Below are 18,590 nucleotides of genomic sequence, written 5' to 3'. Positions count from 1 at the left end.
GCTAAAACAGTCTCTCTCTACATGTCCGCTGCAGATTGGAGGATCACCAGCAATCGGCAACTGTGTGTAGTGTAAGCATGGACCATTATAAGCAACAGAGTAAACCATAATTTCCATCTAGCCTGGTTAAGTGATCGCTGATCCCCTAAAGATGGCTTAATACCATGCAGTGACTAACAATTCTTGTGTCCCAAATATGTTGCCAGTACATTTAAAGCATTTTCGCCCAAGGCAGGGACAGCGATGTCGAAGTTTGCAGCTTTAGTCTCTATGAATATGACAACTCAGGCAACACCACACTTGATTCTATCATACTTTGTCCAGCTTCACACTACCCTCTAAACAAAAACAAAAAAAGAGATGTTGACGAGTCTAAACAAATACTTAAGAAGTTGGCTTCCAGCACGAAAACCATGTTAACAATGAATGCTTCACTCTACACTGTGGCTAGCGTAAGTTGGCAACAAAAAAATCATACTCCTATTTTGCCTTGGCCTGCAGTAGTCTACTGAAGCACAAGATTAATACGAACTGAAAAAGCAGTTGGTATTAATCTTGATGCTTTAATGCCATATGGAGTTGCATAACATGCCTCCTCCAAAAATAATTTAGAGAAATTATGTTACACTTCAAATAACAGTAAATATTTAGTGAAAATAAAAATGTCTATAAACTATTCATGGTCTCAACATCCCAAAACTGCTCAATGGGTTACAATTAAAGAAGCTTCAGGTTAACCTTGACTACCAAGGATTCTTTAAAATGTACCCAAGGGTTCACAAATGTTCTTGCGTACGAGTTCCATCCAAATTTGGCAACTGTGGCCAGGTGCTGCACCCGCAATCTCCTACTAAGCAGCATAATAAAACAGCCACTGCACTACCATGACATCTATGAGAAACTATAAAAAGATTGCTGCAGTGGAATGAAACTACACAAATGCCTTTCAAGCATGCCACTTACATTTGGAGGAAAAAGTCCATGGGCATCCCGTGCAGCCAAGCGAGGCACGTGTCTATGTCGTGGTCGTGTGTGGTGAGTACGGCCAGGTGTGGTGGCTTCCTCCTCCGAAGAATCGGAGTAATAATTCTCTGCAATCTGAAGCTTCAGAGGACCCGATGAACTCCCAATACGCCGCACCACATCGTCATGGGGTGCCCGCGATACATTGTGTCCATTCACCGCTACAAGGAAGTCACCTGGCCGCAAACCCACACGCTCTGCTGGGCTCCCGGCGACAATACAGCTGAGGATGCACGGTGCCTGTCCAGAGATTGTGAAGCCAAAACCTTTTGTGCCCCTAGACAACTCCACAGTTCTAACCCCATAGCTGGGTCGCTTTTTCCTCCGCCTTGTTTGGTGCATGGCTTGACAACTTCTGGGTCCTGCAAAAGAGACAGTTAACTATCTACTTCCTTGGATATATGTATACTTGTCAACCTATGAAATCAAAATTTGAAAAGTGCCACAGACATTGAAAAGCACTATAGATAGGAAAGGGGAGGGTGTTGAACCCCTTACCCCCTTCCTACACCACTAGGGGATAGGGTGGAAGAATGAGAGAGAAGGTACAAGCACATACAAGCACCAAAGAACTTAGAATAGCACAGTGTGTTCAACTATTTTTGCTTTTGAACACAAATTTTGCATGCCTTAGCGTAAATGATTCACACACAAACAGCTTACTTTATTTAGGATAACATATGGTTGGGTGAATTTTATGACATCACGGAATAGACACACAGCACTAAACACAAGGACAGACTAAAAATAGGGGCTACCATGAGTGCTCATGCGGAGCAAAGCATAGCATGCACTTTGTGGCCTGTAAATGGGGTGGTGTACCACATTCCTCTCTCATGTGGGTGGTTATATTAAACAGTCAGGCCGGTTCTTGAATTTAAGCCTCAGAGAGCACCGCAGCTCGCTTATAAGAGGTACTGAACCAAAAAATTTTCAATTGTTTTTCTGTGTCAAATTAAAGGCCAAGCACTTAAGAGCTTAGAAAATGTCCTACCAGCCGGGAGTGCACCCTAGAAAAGTAATTACAGCATGTTTTTAAAAAATCTAGCTTAGGTTCCTACTGTGCCCTGACGTCACAACACTGTATGAGCTTCTGGTCCCGTGCTAGGGCAAGATATAGTGACACAGCCGTATCGTGGCTCCCTCCGGCTCCATTGGCGAGGTAGAAGGGGTCATTTTGGAAGTTTTTGAGACGCATGAGCGGCCATCTTAGAAGTTTTGGTACCTGATGTCATCACAACTAGCCAGACTGCTTCGTGAAGTCACTAGAATCAGTACTGTAGCCCGACATCAAGGTAGAGCCGATGTCAGAAGGTGTAAGATGAGAAAGATGACCTTAATACCAAAATAAAAAATTACAGCATATCCACGGAGTGAATGATGATGAGTTGGGCAAAGCATTCATCCGTATGTCTGTGGATATGCTGAGCTGGCTACGGCGGAGGGACGGACTGCCCTGGACCATAAGGCGCTTCGCCCATGAAAAATCTGCATTTCTCGAGCTTCACACTTGCTCAGAGCCGTTGCTATACGCAGGATGTTTGTATGGCAGAGTAAACTCTCCTCCAAAAAATGGCGTCAGAACCCCTTTAAGGGCATGGCCTATTCCCCCACCTTGCATTGCACTGCTGTGATTGCAGATGTAAACCTGGGCTAACCAACATTGTCTGTGATTTTCGGACACAATAATAAACTAACAAGGAAGATTGTTGAAGCCTTTCTAATAAAAATAAAAGGCGAGGCACATGTCAGCCAATCTTCACCGAGTTTGCTGGATAGCGAATTTAATCTAGTGCAGAAATTTGGTGTCGCACCAGAGTGACTTTGCTCGTGTTTTTGTGGGCTGTTTCTGCACGTGTGTGCTCATGGGTGCAATCTAATGTGGTTTACTTTTCTAACTCATTTATGTAATAAAAGTTCAAGCAGCGCTCATGGTGTTCTTACTTCATCTCTCCTTGTTTTTGGCACTGTGAATTTAGTCTATGAAGCTTACTTATTTTGTACTGGTGCATGCCTTTATTACACCACCAAACAAATCTGAGCTTGGAGTGCAGATTTGTTTCGTAGAGCAGCTTACAATGTTTCAGAGCATTTCAAATGCACGAAATTAACAACAATTAAAACCTTTTTCTACACTTTTGTTCATTTTACACTAATATACAATAATTTTTACAATGAAAATGAAATAAACTGCCTGTGCAAGTCCATTCCTGGTGAGTGACAATGCTCCAGCATACAAACATGTCTCTATAGCACATCGATGTAATTCCAAAAGCCCTGAATGCACCCATGCTCACGAGCTTATGAAATTCAGCTTTTCAACTTAACTAAAAATAGCTGTTTCACAAACTACATGAACAAGAGCATTCAAGATGTTCAGTTGTTCACAAACTACATGAACAAGAGCACGCAAGATGTTCAGTTGTGCCACAAGCTACTATGTTCTGAGATGTGGTGTGCTAAATGAACACAGATGGTGGATGAATTAATAAGGCAGTACTTTTTAAGCAAGTGGTGGCTCACGCTACGTAGCCATAACTAGTATGTAGAAGTGGCATACTAACCACACATAATGAACGGTTAAAGTTCACTCTCGTGTAAATTTTAGCCACAAATCAGATAGCCTCCTCCTGGTTGCTTCCAACCATTTTCTATTTCACTTACACTATTCCTAAAGCGAACTGTTGACGAAATTCCCCCCCACTGCTGTGAATTGAGGCATACAGCCCTTTGCAAAAAGCTATCTCCTCCTCCCTACAAGCATTGGATGGTGCGTCTATCCATTCCTACTCGTCTAAGTCCACCTTAGTTCACAACACTCCCATCATGCATTTAAACAAAATAGAAATATCCTTACTATTACCATAGATTTTTTTTTGGCAATTTCATGCGCGAAAGTTCAGTAGGTTTCCAGTGCTGATTCCATAACCACCCTTATTTCCTGCAGACTTCTTCACCTTTTCTGCTTTGTCTCCTGCTGTTTTTTAAATACTTTCCTTAAATTTTTTTGGTTCGCTTCCTCCATTTTTCTATTGACATTCCTCTACTCCAAGCACCTGAAAAAATTACCATGCCACCACTCCTCTCCTATTTCTCTCAATAGCTCCTCTAATTCTACATAGCTACTAGCTATCTGCCCTTGAACGACGTCCATCTCATGTCACCTTGTACCCTCCAATTTAGTGTACCCCCTAAGCAAGTGTGCACCTTGCTTGAACCTGTGATCTCACGCACGAGGCGGCATTACCAGACAGACCAAAAACCATCCTCCCTTTCCAACACCCCCCCCTGTGTACCTATTGCAATTCCACTGTGATATATATTCTTCCTCTTAGCTGCATTCCTGTTACCTTTAGTCATTATGTGTTATGTGTGCTGTCCTTTTCAGCATTCGGGCCCACTGTTTATACAGTCACCAAAATAATAGGGAGTCTTCAAATAGGGGCCCCAAAGCTCTCTCCATATGGACGCTTTGGGTCAAGCAAGAGCGATGAATTTTCAAATATGGTCTGTGGCACTTTGGACACTCCACCTATTCTATGCCACTCTAGTCTTGGCTGAGAGTCGTCACTCCAGTGGGTGCCACCACATCTGTCTGAACCAAAACTTTTGCGGCAGGCTTTGGGGCTCCCGCTAAATTCGAAAAATAGCATCCCGAACCCAAACCCAGTTTGGGTTAAGCACATGCGCAGTGGCCTTGACGGTGTTTCTTTGGGGCCCCTATTCGAGAACTCCCTATTATTGCTGATTGATTTGATTTGTGGGGTTTAACGTCCCAAAACCACCATATGATTATGAGAGACGCCGTAGTGGAGAGCTCCGAAAATTTTGACCACCTGGGGTTCTTTAACGTGCACCCAAATCTGAGCACACGGGCCTACAACATTTCCGCCTCCATCGGAAATGCAGCCTCCGCAGCCAGGAATTCCCATTATTGCTTATCCACTACCTACACTGTGACCTTCTGAATCCTATGCTCCCCACTTTTACTATCATTAAAACTCGTGACTGCAGATTTTTCATTACTTAACCTATCTCGCTCTTGACCCCAGATGTCCAGATATACCTACGAGCCTACCTTGTTGTTGGCCATTAATGCTATATCTGCAAACATAAGTCCTGGTGACAAAGCATCAATAAATTCTTCCTTGCTTGACAAAAGAAAGGGTGAAGAAAGTCGTCTAATCCTTGTTCAGTACAGCATCAATAGCACCTTGCCTTAAACCCCATTTTATTTCAGATACCCGTTTTCTCATAAATTCAATGATTGGTCCAATGCAATAGCACATCCCATATTGTATATGGAACGTGTAGTAATAACATGTCCCATATCTTGAAGGGTGCCCTTGCATTGGAACAGTGCTCCGGAAAAAAGTATCATCATAAAAAAAAAATTGTTAACAGCCCTGGTGAAGGTTTTTTTTTTTTTTTTGCTGTTATAATGTTCAACACATTTTTTTTTCCAAAGTTGCAAGCGAGAGCAACGTACGTCGAAAAAAGAAAATGAGATAGAAGTGTGAAAACCAGCTTTCACCTTTTTCGGCGACAACACACAGCAGTCCTCTAGGTTTCCTAGCAGGTGAAACTAAACACGGAACATCTGTAGCACTGAATTCGGGTCCGAGAATAAAATGGCTAGTGAAGAATTCGCTGAAAAATTAACCGTTGACATTGTTTGGTCCTGCTTAAATACACACCTTGACATCTTTTCTAAATGTGACAATTACCACGTTCGTATCGCTTCTATTAGCAAAGCACCGAAACATGGCAATACAAAATAAAGGAAACCGAAGGAGCGCTACATTCACCCATTTCACCACTTGCAAAATGAATAGAAGCATTTGGTGCGCGCAACATGTCACCTGACGGCCATCCTGATGCGTGCGACAGGATGACAAGCACGCACATTGCAGCAGGCAAAACCACTTCCTTCGCAACACGCACACAGGGACAACGGAAAGGCATAGTAGAGATAGGCGAAAACAAAAGTTGTCAACGACAGAATGCCACTATTATTCTTCCTACCTGTTCAGATTATGGCGAATAACATTGTCCGTTGTCAAATGCACTGAATGCGTCAACGTTTCCAACTAGCGATGTCATCACGGGAGATAGCGGAACAAATCGGCCCTCGACATCAACTTTACGACACAGGGAAGGGTAAGGTCGGGGCAGCATTCCAGCGGGGATCGGGTCACAATAGTTGATCTACTGCGTCGGTCGCGCTGAGCTGTCTGAACTCTTGAATCAGCGCATGACTAGAGAATCACACAAGCCGTTTCACTCGTTGTCAATCCATGCTATTGGTAAACTGTTACGGCGACACGCAGTTCTCTTCTTTTTTCATTGACCTATCAAGGATCACTTATCTACCAGTGAACTTCACACACTTTACAAAATGGTGACCGTTTTGGGTCACGTGGCGTCCATACTCTACGCTGATAGGCTCAAAGTTTAGGGTGCAAGCCTGTTTAGTAATATTACAAAAAGAAACGTTTAAGTATTTTAATTATGTGTGTAGGGTAATAAAATAGCTGTCAATGTTACTGACTTAACATACAGAACTTAAACAAGCGGATGCGGCACGACAAACATAACACTTGAAACGCCTACAGCGCCCCTACCACGATCCACAGAGAACGGCCAGAGCGGCACATTAGAGAACACCTACCACACTAGGCACACTACTGGCTACCTGGCTACTGTAAAGTGATAGGTGTTTTGTGGTAGCGATACGTGGGGCGTGCGTAGGTGTCGCAGCCTTGGGCCTTAACGCATGACGAACTTCGTGTGTACTACATAAATGTCTGCGTGATTTCAGCCGAGAACATCGATCGGTAAAGTTCAGATATTTAGGTACTCTGCCGTAGTGTGCCATCGGGACTAGTGGCGGTTCTGGAGTGCGGCTTCGTCCCGACATTTTTGTACGGAACAGTTCTGTGCGTCACCCGACTCTCCGTACGTATTTTCCACATACAACCACCCTGGCATTTGAAAGTGTATAGCCGTTAAGAGAATTCACTTGCCCATTGTCTCACAAGTGACTTGCAAATAGTTACCCTTTTTTTTTTTTTTTGAATAGGTTTGCTAGTTGCCGCTATGTCGGAAGGACGAAGGGATGAAACTTCGAACGTTGAACCTGAACCAACCAACGGTGTGCCGACGCTGACCGACCAGTTGAACAAGCGGTTGTTACAATCGTTTCTTCAGCGATTAAACGAGACTTGCGAAGCGCCAACAGTGCCCCAGATGGACTCTACCGCACCCGACGACTTCGACTCTTGATGCCCTGTCCGCGAATTGTATCGCAAATCCTGTCTGCCTGTGTTCCCACTGTTACCCGGCATCGGAAGTTCTAATACATGGCACATCGCGTTTCACTTGAGCACTATGCAGATAAAGTGACCTTATTTAGGCCGCGCAGCGTCCCTTAATATGGGGCGTGGCCACGTTGCAACCCGTCAAAGAACAATGCACAGTTTTTGTTTTTTTAGCAAGCTTTAATAAAAACAGTTGAGAAAGCACACTTTATACACGTGATGAAAACGCTTGCTATTGTTACTCCTCCACTTCCTATACAACCAGCAAGCTTAAGAGGAGAAACAACGCCTGGCTCCTGTGCAGTGGTCAACACCACAGTCTTGACCACACAGAGACTTCGGCCCTTGGCCTGATCCATTGCAGGGCACACGTCGAACTGGGCACACACGTAAACGAGGGAACTGGGTGCTTGGCTGTGACAGACCACAGTGAGAATTCACGGTAAACCATTGCAGCACGGGCCAGACCAGGCTTCAATAATGGCCAGGTTATGCTTGTGATCATGATCGTGCACTTTGTTCGCTCAAGATGGTGATTTCTATCTGGAGTCTCAAGTCAAGGTTTTGTAATTCAAACATGCTACAACAAAGGGGAAAAACAAAGATCAACAATTGAACAATGAAAGTTTACTCTCACTGAGGTCTTGCAAAGCCAAGGAGGCTAGGGCCTTCCATCAAAATTTAATGGGGAACGCTGAGCCCAGCCTGCAATACATGGAGCTAGCCCAAATATATGTGTGTGTGTGTTCCCTATTTGAAAGGAAATATTTTCAAATATAGGATAGCTACATGCAAGATAACTGTACCAACTAAATACTTTTTATTGAACTTGATCACTCTTCTAGAAATGTACAACAGTGCGGGTTCAATACATTCACATGGACCTAATTCTCGATCTCCCTAGCGGCATCAACTTCGGAATAACGTCCCCACTACACTATACCATACTGTTTAATCTATGGTTCTTCATTGCACGAAGCATTTTGTTTCCACCAGTAGGAAGTACATGAAAGGCAGGTTAGCAGATAAAAAGCAGTTCCTACCCCCCCCCCCCCCCCCAAGTTCTTTTTCACAAATACTAGTCGCACACAGTAATGAGAGCAACCGAACACTGACAAAAGGCTTTTATGCAAACACAACTAGCTTTCACAAGATCGCGACATTAGTATAATGGATCTCACAAAGTAAAATTGAATCATTTCGTTTCACTAAAGAGCCGTCTTACCACACCCCATCGCCAGTTTTAGTTGTACAGTGTTGCATGGGGAACACTTGAATTCAAGTGTTCAAATGTGCTCACTATTTATTATTTTAGCAGCAATTTGTCTATACTCTAAAAAGTGCACATAAAAAGTGAGACGCGAAACTACTCCTCAAAAAGCAACCACAAATAATGGTATCTCCTCGGGGCGTGCAGTGGCTCTTTATAAACAGCATCTAGTAGAAAATAATGTTGTTCTTTTTCATTACTTTCACGCAAAAAAAAAAAACAGATGCATTCGAGGGACTATATTCTATTGTGGTGGCACATGCCCAATTTGGCTTCGTAGCCTTCCCTTCATTGCCACATAAAGTTGTCCCCGAGTATAGTTGGCAAGCTTTCAGGAAGCAGCTTCAGTGAGTTGACTCTCTCGCCATTGCTTCATCTACCATACACATGGATAGCTCCCTTGTCTTCTCTCAATTTCCAGAGGAGAGGAGCCAATTACGTTCATGTGACAAGTCCCACCATTCATTTTCTAAACTGCTTTTCGATGCATTTGCAGTAACAGCATTGGATGAACTGAGGTAACACGCTGTAATTGTTAAGTATTACCCCAACTGCAGCTGTGCACATGCATCTCAAGACTGGTCATAGACATTCCAATAAGTGCACACTGCATGGGCACACATATTAGTTGGTAGCTGTTACGCTCACTCATAAGTAAGGGCGCGATTTTTTAAAATATTTTGACAATTTCCCCACCACATGGCAATTCAACAATCTTAGGATAGAATCCAACCATGTGATCTAATGATTGATATGTGGGATTTAACGTCCCAAAACCACCATATGATTATGAGAGACGCCGTAGTGGAGGGCTCCGGAAATTTCGACCACCTGGTGTTCTTCTGAGCCAATGCTCAGAAAATCATGGTTGCACAAAGCCAAAAAAAAAAGGGGGGGGGGGGGGGGGGGGGTCCTTTGCCACGAATTGGGAGCATGCTTGTGTGCTCTCTGTACTTTCGGACATGTTTAATTTCCATCAAAGCAGCCAGACGCTACCAAGGTAACCACTGATATGTGGGGTTTAACGTCCCAAAACCACTATATGATTATGAGAGACGCCGTAGTGGAGGGCTCCGGAAATTTAGACCACCTGGGGTTCTTTAACGTGCACCCAAATCTGAGCACACGGGCCTACAACATTTCCGCCTCCATCGGAAATGCAGCCGCCGCAGCCGGGATTCGAACCCGCGACCTGCGGGTCAGTAGCAGAGTACCTTAGCCACTAGACCACCGCGGCGGGGCCAACCAAGTGATCTATGCAACACAGTTGTTTGATGGCAATTCCGAAACCTTACGAAAGGATCTTTAAAATAAGCAATACAATTTAACATAGTTAAATAATTATGTTATAATATATAACAAGAACTGCATATAACACAAGTGCTTAATGTTAAGTCAACTTCATTACACATAAGGGTCAAATGTACTACTAAACAGTGTGCTGAACATACAACTTGAACATATAATCATAATTTTTTTTAATTCCGCGAGATATATATTTTAGCCTAGCTGCAGTTGGACTTCAGGACACCCTAGCATGCCAGGGTGGTGCCATCAATTTCCTTTACCGCATGAGAGGAGGCATGAAGCCAGCCCACCTCTATTCCTTATAAGCACAAAATACACATGAGGGTAGAAAAAAAAAAGTGAAGTTAGGTAGTCGGGGCAGTGCTGAAACTTAGCCATATAACAACAAGGCTCATTCCCAACATTGTCTTACACAACCAACTAGCCCAACTCAAGTATTGCAGTATTTCTTAGCCCAACTGAGTGTACTAACAAATTTAGTAGTATGACTTTACCATAATGTCATTTTTTTCACCTGTGTATGCAATGCCAGCTCAAGTACTTCAGCACACAATAAACATGACTAATCACAGTGAAACTGCCAAAGTCAACTATTTCGGATAGTAGCAAAAAAAAATGTAGCATGCGAAAAGAAATGCAAGTACATTTGTGGCTTACCTAATCACGTGCCAAGTCTTCTTGCACTACAGTTTAAACAAAACAACTTATGGCAACCTGCTCAAGTTTTTAGTTTGCTTAGCACACAAAGCTTTTTCAGCTGGCCTGGGTGTCAAAGAAATCTGTGAAACTGAATTTGGGGGCTATAGGTTTTACAAGGCTAACCATAAACAATGTGCCCCAGGTAAAGACATTTCAATAGAGAATCTAAAGCAGACGCAAAAGTAAAACCTTGCTTCAAATATAAAACTAAGCGCCTCTTTTTATCTCCCTTTAAAGCATGTGCCATAGTAAATGGTGGTTATATATGAAAGTGCTTAGCTCGGCTTTGCCAGGACGTACGTAGAGTGAGCTATGGATGGACTAGCGAGCAAGCTCATGCGAGTCAGCCCACTAATGACACGGAACTTACGGAGCTTCCAGGACTTCTCGGCGCACCACTGCTTCTTGGGCATGCGTAGCACGGCTCTCAATAAACCACACAAAACTGCTTAACTTCAACAAGTGTAGCTTGTGCTAAAAAAAAAAAATGCAAGAGCTAGACAAGATAGAGCACACAGTTTCTTCATCACTAACTTAACAGCATTCATAGCTCAAGCCCACTGTTATTAGCTCGATTTCTCGTGTGTTTATAGCTTAAGTGCATGCTCGAAAAGCTGGAACTTCCACCCGCAATATTGTTGCTGCATATAAAATAATGCATTATGTTTTTAATATTTTTTTTCAATCATCTGCGAGGAACGTTTCATGAGAGTTTAAGAAAAATCGAAGATGCGGTTTTTCAATAGGCTTCACTGTCGACGAAATTGAAGTTTGAGGCGATTTATAAAATTATGCGTTTGAGATAGAGCAACAGTATTGACAGGCAGTATTGTAAACAATTTGTTGCGATAAGTCACCAAGTTATGAAATAATAGCTAGTTTAGCTTAGGAGGAAAAAAATCTCAAACCAAGCAACTTTTAGAAAATGTCACCAGTTCAGACACTTTTCAGAAACAGATTGTTTCAGACCCGAGCTTCAAACAATGCTGCTTCACTTTTCATTACGTGTACATTTATTAGAAAAAAAAGATAAGTCTTCATCAAGCTCATATTCGTATTTATATATCGTCCTTAATTTTTGAGAATGACAAGAGATGAAATTGATCCCTCTGTACAAAATAAGTTCAATATTTTTTTCCTCCTAAATTATGCAGTTAATAAACAAACGAAGTTCACTTTCAACCTGTGTCAATCTATCGTAGAATCACCCCCCTCCTCCCCCAACTACAACTTAGCTATTTATTCAGTCACGAGGGTGTTTTAACGCGATAGTGTTAGAGAGCTTGTGTCGCAGAAATACTGCCGTCGGCGTCAGCCCTATTGGTTGTGAGCGAAAAATCGTCCGTGAGCGAAAAAGCAAGTTACAGAGATCGCCGCAGGAGGCCGCTACTTGTCTACGTGTGCACGCATTCCCCACTGAGAAAAAAAATGCCAATTCGAAAAAAAAGAAGTTCTCAAGGTCACGAGGCGCAGGTAACGAGTTTCCTTACCCCTGCCACCCCTCCCTCCTTAGCTTTCAGCGCTTTCGTTGGGACAAGAGAAGAGACAATACTGTAAACCTTTGAACCATCGGACAGATTCCTAAAATTTTTGCGGTGTTGAGTTCGTGAGGCAATAAGGACGCAATAAACTATTCTAATGAATTTATTCCGTGGTTTCTTGAAAAAAAATGTTTCAGGGCCCCTTCAACGCATTTTGTTTGACAGGTGTCACGCCGAAAACGAGTCCATTCGGCAATTTGTAGGCGCACTTGGGAGGCCTCACACTACGCCGAAAAAGGCCGGGATAGTGCAGCCATCACCGCTCAAAACACACAGGAACTTTCAAACAGCTCTAAAAATGGACAACTATGTCCATCTAGCGGAAAACATATCATGCCTTTCTAGAGGTGTTGATCAAGCGAACAGCAAACGCGAGATAATGTTCTGCTATCTGTGAGGCATTGTGAGACTATGACCTCCAAGATGGCGAGCGCGTGGCGTGCGTCTTGGAGGCCATGCGACTATTGCTTTAGATGAAAAACCTGTATGTAACGTTTGCACGGGCACACTGGTACAATCTACTGTGTGTGTGTATGTAACAAAACATATTAATAAGTATGCACTTAGTGGTTGAAGGGCGCACTAGGGGCCGGATTTAGCTATCGCGTTCAACTCTTAAAAGCGAAGCTTAAGGGTCCCCCACTTTTTACACCGTTTTGAATATCTATTTCTTACACTGAATAAGAAATAACAAAAACCAATTAAGTCACACTTGAAGAAATGTCCAACGCCAATACACCCTTGCTACCAGAAAAAAAAAAGATTACAACAGGGCTATTAGTGGTCACATTAAACGTCACAAGTTGGGTAAGTGTTTTCGCACATGCCAGTGTTAAAGCCAAACCCCATATGTGCGATAATGCACGCGACAGTGACAAGCATTAGCACGACACCTTGCGTGGTCGATATTGCGCGATAGCTCACTTTATCAGATTTGGAAATTCTCCCGAGTCGTCCGGAAATGCTGTGCTAAAGCAGCCAATACAAAACACTGAAACAAGATGTACTACTGGTTGTTGCCATTTCCTTATTGACGCGCACCAGCAATAACCTTCACTAACATGGCCAATGGGGATGAATGCAATGCTGACGTCGTTGAGCGCCAACGTTTGGGATCTCAGGGACGGTACCTACAAATCCTGGGCTGTCTGTGACGCAGCTTGGCATCATGTAGAAGCAGTGATGGGATCGAAACAAATACTGCAAAACCATGATAAACATTGGATCTATCATTATGAAACAAAACACTATTTTGAATTGCATCCTGCTAACAACATGCCACTTTTGGTATGAGTAATTGCCCTCATTGGAGATCACTCGCCTAAGCAGTCGCATGAATGGGGTTTGACCATGCAAGCGACAACTTACACAAAGGCGATCTACGTCTCGTCCCTGTTGCGTACATTTTCGTGCATATGGGGTTTGGCCTTTATGCTTCAAATATGCTCCAATCTGGTGATGATAAACAATATTGTGTAGCCAAGAAAGTTGCAGCTTAAGTATCAAAACCACTGAAAATGAAAATAGTCAAACGGAACAATTAAAATATTCTGTTTGGAGGTGAAAAGAATGTATATATGCCCAGATTCATTTAGGAAAAGCAAGAGGCAAGAAATATCACATGGATTCAGCCGGACAGAGAGAAGTGCACTTTTTATCCTGGCAGTGAGTAGCCACTTCAAACAATCGCACACCTCAGCCAGAAATTTACAGGTAAACAATTAGTGTGTTCACTAAGTATGAGACACATTAAGTTCTCAAAATGTTAGCGTTGAAATTAACGAATATTCAAAACTTCAACTGGCTTAATGTTTGATTTGATCTGAAAAGCACTATTACCATTGGAACACCACTTAACTTCGTAACTAGTAGTAAAATCACTACAAGGAATTGGATACCTGTACTAAATTTCAGCAAATCGGATGTCAAATAGCCAAATTTGTTTCAGTAGCCTGATTCCCCCACCACCTACCTGCTGCACTTTTGCAAACAATGTGCTAGTATTCAAGTGGAGTGGCCAGAGCATGACATTGTGTATGCAGTTGAGCAAGCTGTTGCTATAGGGTACTGAAATTAAACTGAACAAACCCTCCAAAACAAGTGGGGAGCTATTGCAAAATTAAGACATGCCTGAAAATGGGAAAACCGAGAATTATTCTGAGTTATTATGAGAAGAGGCACCTGCAATGAACATTATGCTAATAAGCTGCCATTGCTCCTCCTAAAAAAAGCATGTTGAGATGATTAAACCATGATGACAAGATTGATGCATCAGCACAAGTGTGTTTAGTAACCAGCTGTTTTCATTGGAGAAATGGTGACATGCCTAATGGTATTACAGATTCCCAAACATAAGCTATCTATACTTTGTGAAAATATTAAATAACAGTGTACGTGGTATTGTCATGCAATAGTGTTGTACAAATGCATACATTTTCTGCATGTTATTTTCTGTACAACAAACTTACTTTTTCATATCTGGTTGTTAAAAAAAATTTAACAATATTCAGTAGTTTTATTTGTAGTTGAATATATAATAAAAATATTTTATTTGGCTTGCACTTGGTTTTCATTATTTGAATTCGCTTTGAAGTCAAAAATTTGACAATAGCACACCCCTACTTTGCATAAAAAGGGAGGATACTCAATGTATATCTCTTATAAAAGTAGCTTCAAGTTCCCACTTGTGCCTACTGTTGCTCATATTGAACTTATCTACAGAAATCACTGCTCACAACAGCATAGCAATCAATGCAGAGTAATGCGACAAAAAGGATACAACTCGCAGGCCCCTTTCAATGGGATCTGTGATGTGGAGGCCACGTGGGCCATAAACAGTCTCATTCTGTTCGTGAATGTAAGCAGTGGCTTGCTTCAAAAACTGCAACAAAACGGCACAAAATAAAATTCAGCATGAAGTGAAAAGTGCAGATTTGAACTGTCATACCTTCTCGTAATGGGTTTCAGTACACATGTATAGTAAGTATGCAGTGAGGCATGCCATGAAGCCTTCACAAAATGTCTTGCTACTCATTCTTTCAGCTTCAGAGTATATAGAGTTGATTGTGGTGACCATCTGATCGAACATGTGCCTTTCTATCTGGAAAAGAAAAGAACAGGGGACCAAACATTGCACAAACGCCCCAATGAGACACAGATAAATTTAATACAAATGCAATAACTACTGGACAGGTACCAGGCCTTCCAGCTCTTGTGGAAACTTGGTCTGGAACTTGACCGATGTTCCCTCAGAGTAGTCCCTCTGAATGAACACCTTGTTTGGAATGCGGCTTCCCTCATGGCCTGCTTGGTTCTGCAAAAGTGAAGACACCTGCTGTTGCGAGAGAGAGAGATTCAAAAATTAAAACAAAGTCGTAGCAAAGTAGCTATATGTACAGGATAGATCATCTAGCTAGCTGCTTTGTAGTTTACAATTTGTAGGACAAAGTATGTGCCTCTCCTTTCGCCCCACAGTAATGCGATACGAGGCACTGCCCACTAGTGAAGTGAAAGAAAGCTACAGCTAGTGCACAATTTAAAAAAAAAAAGAAAGCATACCATCAATACCTTCCCCATGATTGGGTCTGATTGTGTAATGTTCATTCTCAGCAAACGATTGTCTTCTGCCTTTTTCTCCTAACGGGAGATTGCTGTTTCACCGTGTATCACAAGTACCATACTTTTTTTTTTTTGATACCTAATACAAACTACTTGGTATATAGGTAAGCCGCATAGTATCACGCTCTCGTAGGCAGAATACATCACACCCATGGTACAATACCTTTGCTCTCGTTTTATATCATCTAAATGGCGACTACTGTTACTGTTGCGCATCGCTCCTAAGAAAGCTCAAACACTGCCCTCAATGTTCTGGCAATTACACCGTCCACAGTGCCAAAATATCCAAGTTCATCGAAATTCGGTGCTTAAGTTTAGTTTCCCTGGCAAGAATTTCCTTAAGTGTCGCTCCGAGAGAAGTCCAGTTTATCCACTCTCTTGAAAGTGGCAGGCCGAATATATGCTTCTGATGTTAGATCTCCCACTAATCTTCATAGCTGGAAAGCTCTGAAAAACACGACTTTGGCAAAAGCCGTATGCAACGTACCTAAGCAAGAAGTCTTCACAAATTATAGGTTCACAAGACATTCTTAAGGCGCGCAAAGCCACGCCATGAAAACCGGTTTTTAGGTTCAATTTTCCCATGTAAATCATGAATGGGCGTCTCGGATGCTGAATCTGAACAGCTGAACCACAAGATAAGTGACGGCCAGACCAAGTCGTAAGCCTAACATTCGCATTTAAACATACAACTAATGTTACAGCACGAATAAGCAACATCCAATGGAACACTTACCTGGCCCGATGCCATTCCGGCACGCTTGATTAAAACATAAGATTAAGCGTCGGCAAAATTACAAACTGAAATGTTCTCCTGATCGATGCTAGTCATAAGACGGCCTCGGCTCAAAACGTGCCCGCGTACTTTGGCGAATTTGGCCCATGTGACAAGGTCACGACGCTAAGCTTAACTAACCGTCGATTATGGTAACGAAACTATTGCAAATAATAAACAAGGAATGCTACAATATCGACAATACAAACTCCACGGCACAGCTTCGCACAACGCGCACCGTGCTGCCAAACACGACCGCTGTGGACAAATTCCGCGCATGCGCGGCCCAACAAACGCACGACGTCTGCTGCACGTCGTCTGCAAGTTGGGTTTCATGTGCCTACTTTCTCACGGCGCACTTCTTGCTAGCGTTACAGCATACGCTATCGGGAAATTATTGCTTCGTAACGTAGCACTAATCACAGTAAAAAAAAGTGTTAGATGTATAGGTAAATGGTGAGTTTTATTCTGTCAGAAAACCTAGGAGAAAAAAATAATCCCCTTCGTTAGAGAGCGGTAGTGATGTCACCGACGATCCAATAATGCTATTATTCTAGCTGCTAGATTTTGACACAATCGAGGGCCAAATAGAAATAGAAGACGAAACTGTATAAGAATCATCAATTTGTGCTTGCTAGTTTGTTCACTAGTGACCGAGACATTACGGCGAGTGACTCTAACGGCGAGTTAATTGGTATGACTCCATGACGCGATTAGAGTAGTAAACCATCCTCTATGTCATACAGTTAATATACGGCGCTGTATATACTGACTGTTATTATACCCTGTCTGTATATTAACTCTATGTAGTACACTAACGAAACTGAAAAACTTCCAGGATCCTAGAAGTTTTTCAGTTTCGTTAGTGTATTACATAGACGCGTGTCCTGTCCTTTACACCACTTAGTTTGTGTTGCACTACATCCATCACATATCGTGCTACAATATGATATATGTAAAGATGCAGAACATGACGTTGGCCACATGCAGGCACCACCACCATCCTCATTGAAAAAATAAAAAATAACTGAACAGAACGCTGGAGTCTGCAGCGATACGAAGGGGTAGACACAGTATGCAGTGCGTGTGGAGAGGAGAAAACTGCCTCTGTAAAGGGCTGTAAAGGAGGAATGCACAGAGTTTTTCAAAGCACAGGGGTTTAGGGACAGGGAGGGCAAAATAGGCTTTAAGCGGGTAGAAATAACTAGAAGGAGGTTATCTGATTGGTGGCTACAATCAAAGCAAGAGGGGAAATTGAATCCTTCACGGCAAATGCGAGTGTTTAAATCCACTATTTAAAAGGAAAAAAAAATAAATAAATCCAGTTTAGTGCACTAAGTATTACGGCTAGGTGGCGTTAGCCACCACTCGATCTAAAGAGTACAGTTGTATTAACTCATATATATTTTCATACCGATTGCGCAAGGAGGTTATACTAAATCTTTTGAAGTGGCAGAGGGGTTCTGTAGCTAACGCCGGCGCGTGCCATATTGCTCAGGGCAGAAAGCGGTTGGGCGCATTGTAGCCTACGTGGCTTTAGCGTTTTTGTGCTAGTAATGTTGCGTGTGGTGCCTCTAATTGGACAAGGCTGTTCTGAACACGTCTGTGATCATTTTTTGAGACGACGACGGTGGGCTTTTGGATAGCATTTTGCTGCGCGAATCTTGTGAAGCGGACACCGGGCCCAACTTTCGGTGTGTATTCGCTCGCTCGCTTTTCCTCAGATATTTTCGACTGCATTCGCGAGTACATAGATTTCATTTCTTGCTTTCGGATGCACAGAAACACTTTGAATAATTTTTTGTACGTTTCTGGACTCATAAGACGTCATATTGCGCGGCACATGAGCGTGCGCTTTGAGGCGGAAAGGTTAAGCGCCTAAAAAGAATGACGACTTATATTCAGTACACATGTTGAAGCAGGGAGCTTCGATGAGACAGTCTAGATAACCATATGACGGACTTGTAACATTACTACCATGTTTGCATCGTTCCAATGGAACTTACAAAAGTCAGTACACATGAGTATGCCTAATA

At 42.6% G+C, this 18,590-nt stretch overlaps 2 protein-coding genes and 1 long non-coding RNA gene across 7 annotated transcripts in view; 1 reads left to right on the top strand and 2 right to left on the bottom strand.

Moving 5' to 3' along the window:
• Positions 1 to 6,415, bottom strand: part of LOC119175804 (regulator of G protein signaling family member locomotion defects) — a 140,499-nt gene extending 134,084 nt beyond the window's left edge. For all 3 annotated transcript variants that reach the window (XM_037426785.2, XM_037426786.2, XM_075876214.1), the window contains exons 1-2: positions 6,049 to 6,415; positions 964 to 1,385 (exon numbers count right to left, since the gene is read on the bottom strand). In XM_037426785.2, the coding sequence (XP_037282682.1) occupies positions 964 to 1,365 (402 nt within the window). In that variant the 5' untranslated portion in view covers positions 1,366 to 1,385; positions 6,049 to 6,415. The remainder of the gene's footprint in view (positions 1 to 963; positions 1,386 to 6,048) is intronic.
• A 13-nt stretch (positions 6,416 to 6,428) lies between these two features.
• Positions 6,429 to 7,554, top strand: LOC119175803 (uncharacterized). The gene is made up of 2 exons (XR_005110354.2): positions 6,429 to 6,981; positions 7,106 to 7,554. It is a non-coding gene; the product is annotated as an uncharacterized LOC119175803 (long non-coding RNA).
• LOC119175802 (golgin subfamily A member 7) lies at positions 7,503 to 16,842 on the bottom strand. Of its 3 annotated transcripts, none has more exons than XM_075876218.1 (5): positions 16,516 to 16,842; positions 15,358 to 15,495; positions 15,109 to 15,261; positions 14,941 to 15,042; positions 7,503 to 7,882 (listed from the first exon to the last, which is right to left on the bottom strand). In XM_075876218.1, the coding sequence occupies exons 1-5, from the start codon at positions 16,528 to 16,530 to the stop codon at positions 7,868 to 7,870; spliced, it is 423 nt and encodes a 140-aa protein (XP_075732333.1). In that variant the 5' UTR covers positions 16,531 to 16,842; the 3' UTR covers positions 7,503 to 7,867. The 3 variants fall into 3 exon arrangements, with proteins under 3 accessions (XP_075732333.1, XP_037282681.1, XP_037282679.1); XM_037426784.2 differs by having other exon boundaries at positions 7,503 to 7,886; positions 15,358 to 15,492; positions 16,516 to 16,839; XM_037426782.2 differs by having other exon boundaries at positions 7,503 to 7,886; positions 16,516 to 16,838.
• Positions 16,843 to 18,590: the final 1,748 nt, after the last annotated feature.

This window comes from Rhipicephalus microplus, chromosome X, assembly GCF_043290135.1.
Source record: "Rhipicephalus microplus isolate Deutch F79 chromosome X, USDA_Rmic, whole genome shotgun sequence".
Lineage (NCBI taxonomy): Eukaryota > Metazoa > Arthropoda > Arachnida > Ixodida > Ixodidae > Rhipicephalus > Rhipicephalus microplus.
This window is presented reverse-complemented; position numbering and strand designations above follow the sequence as displayed.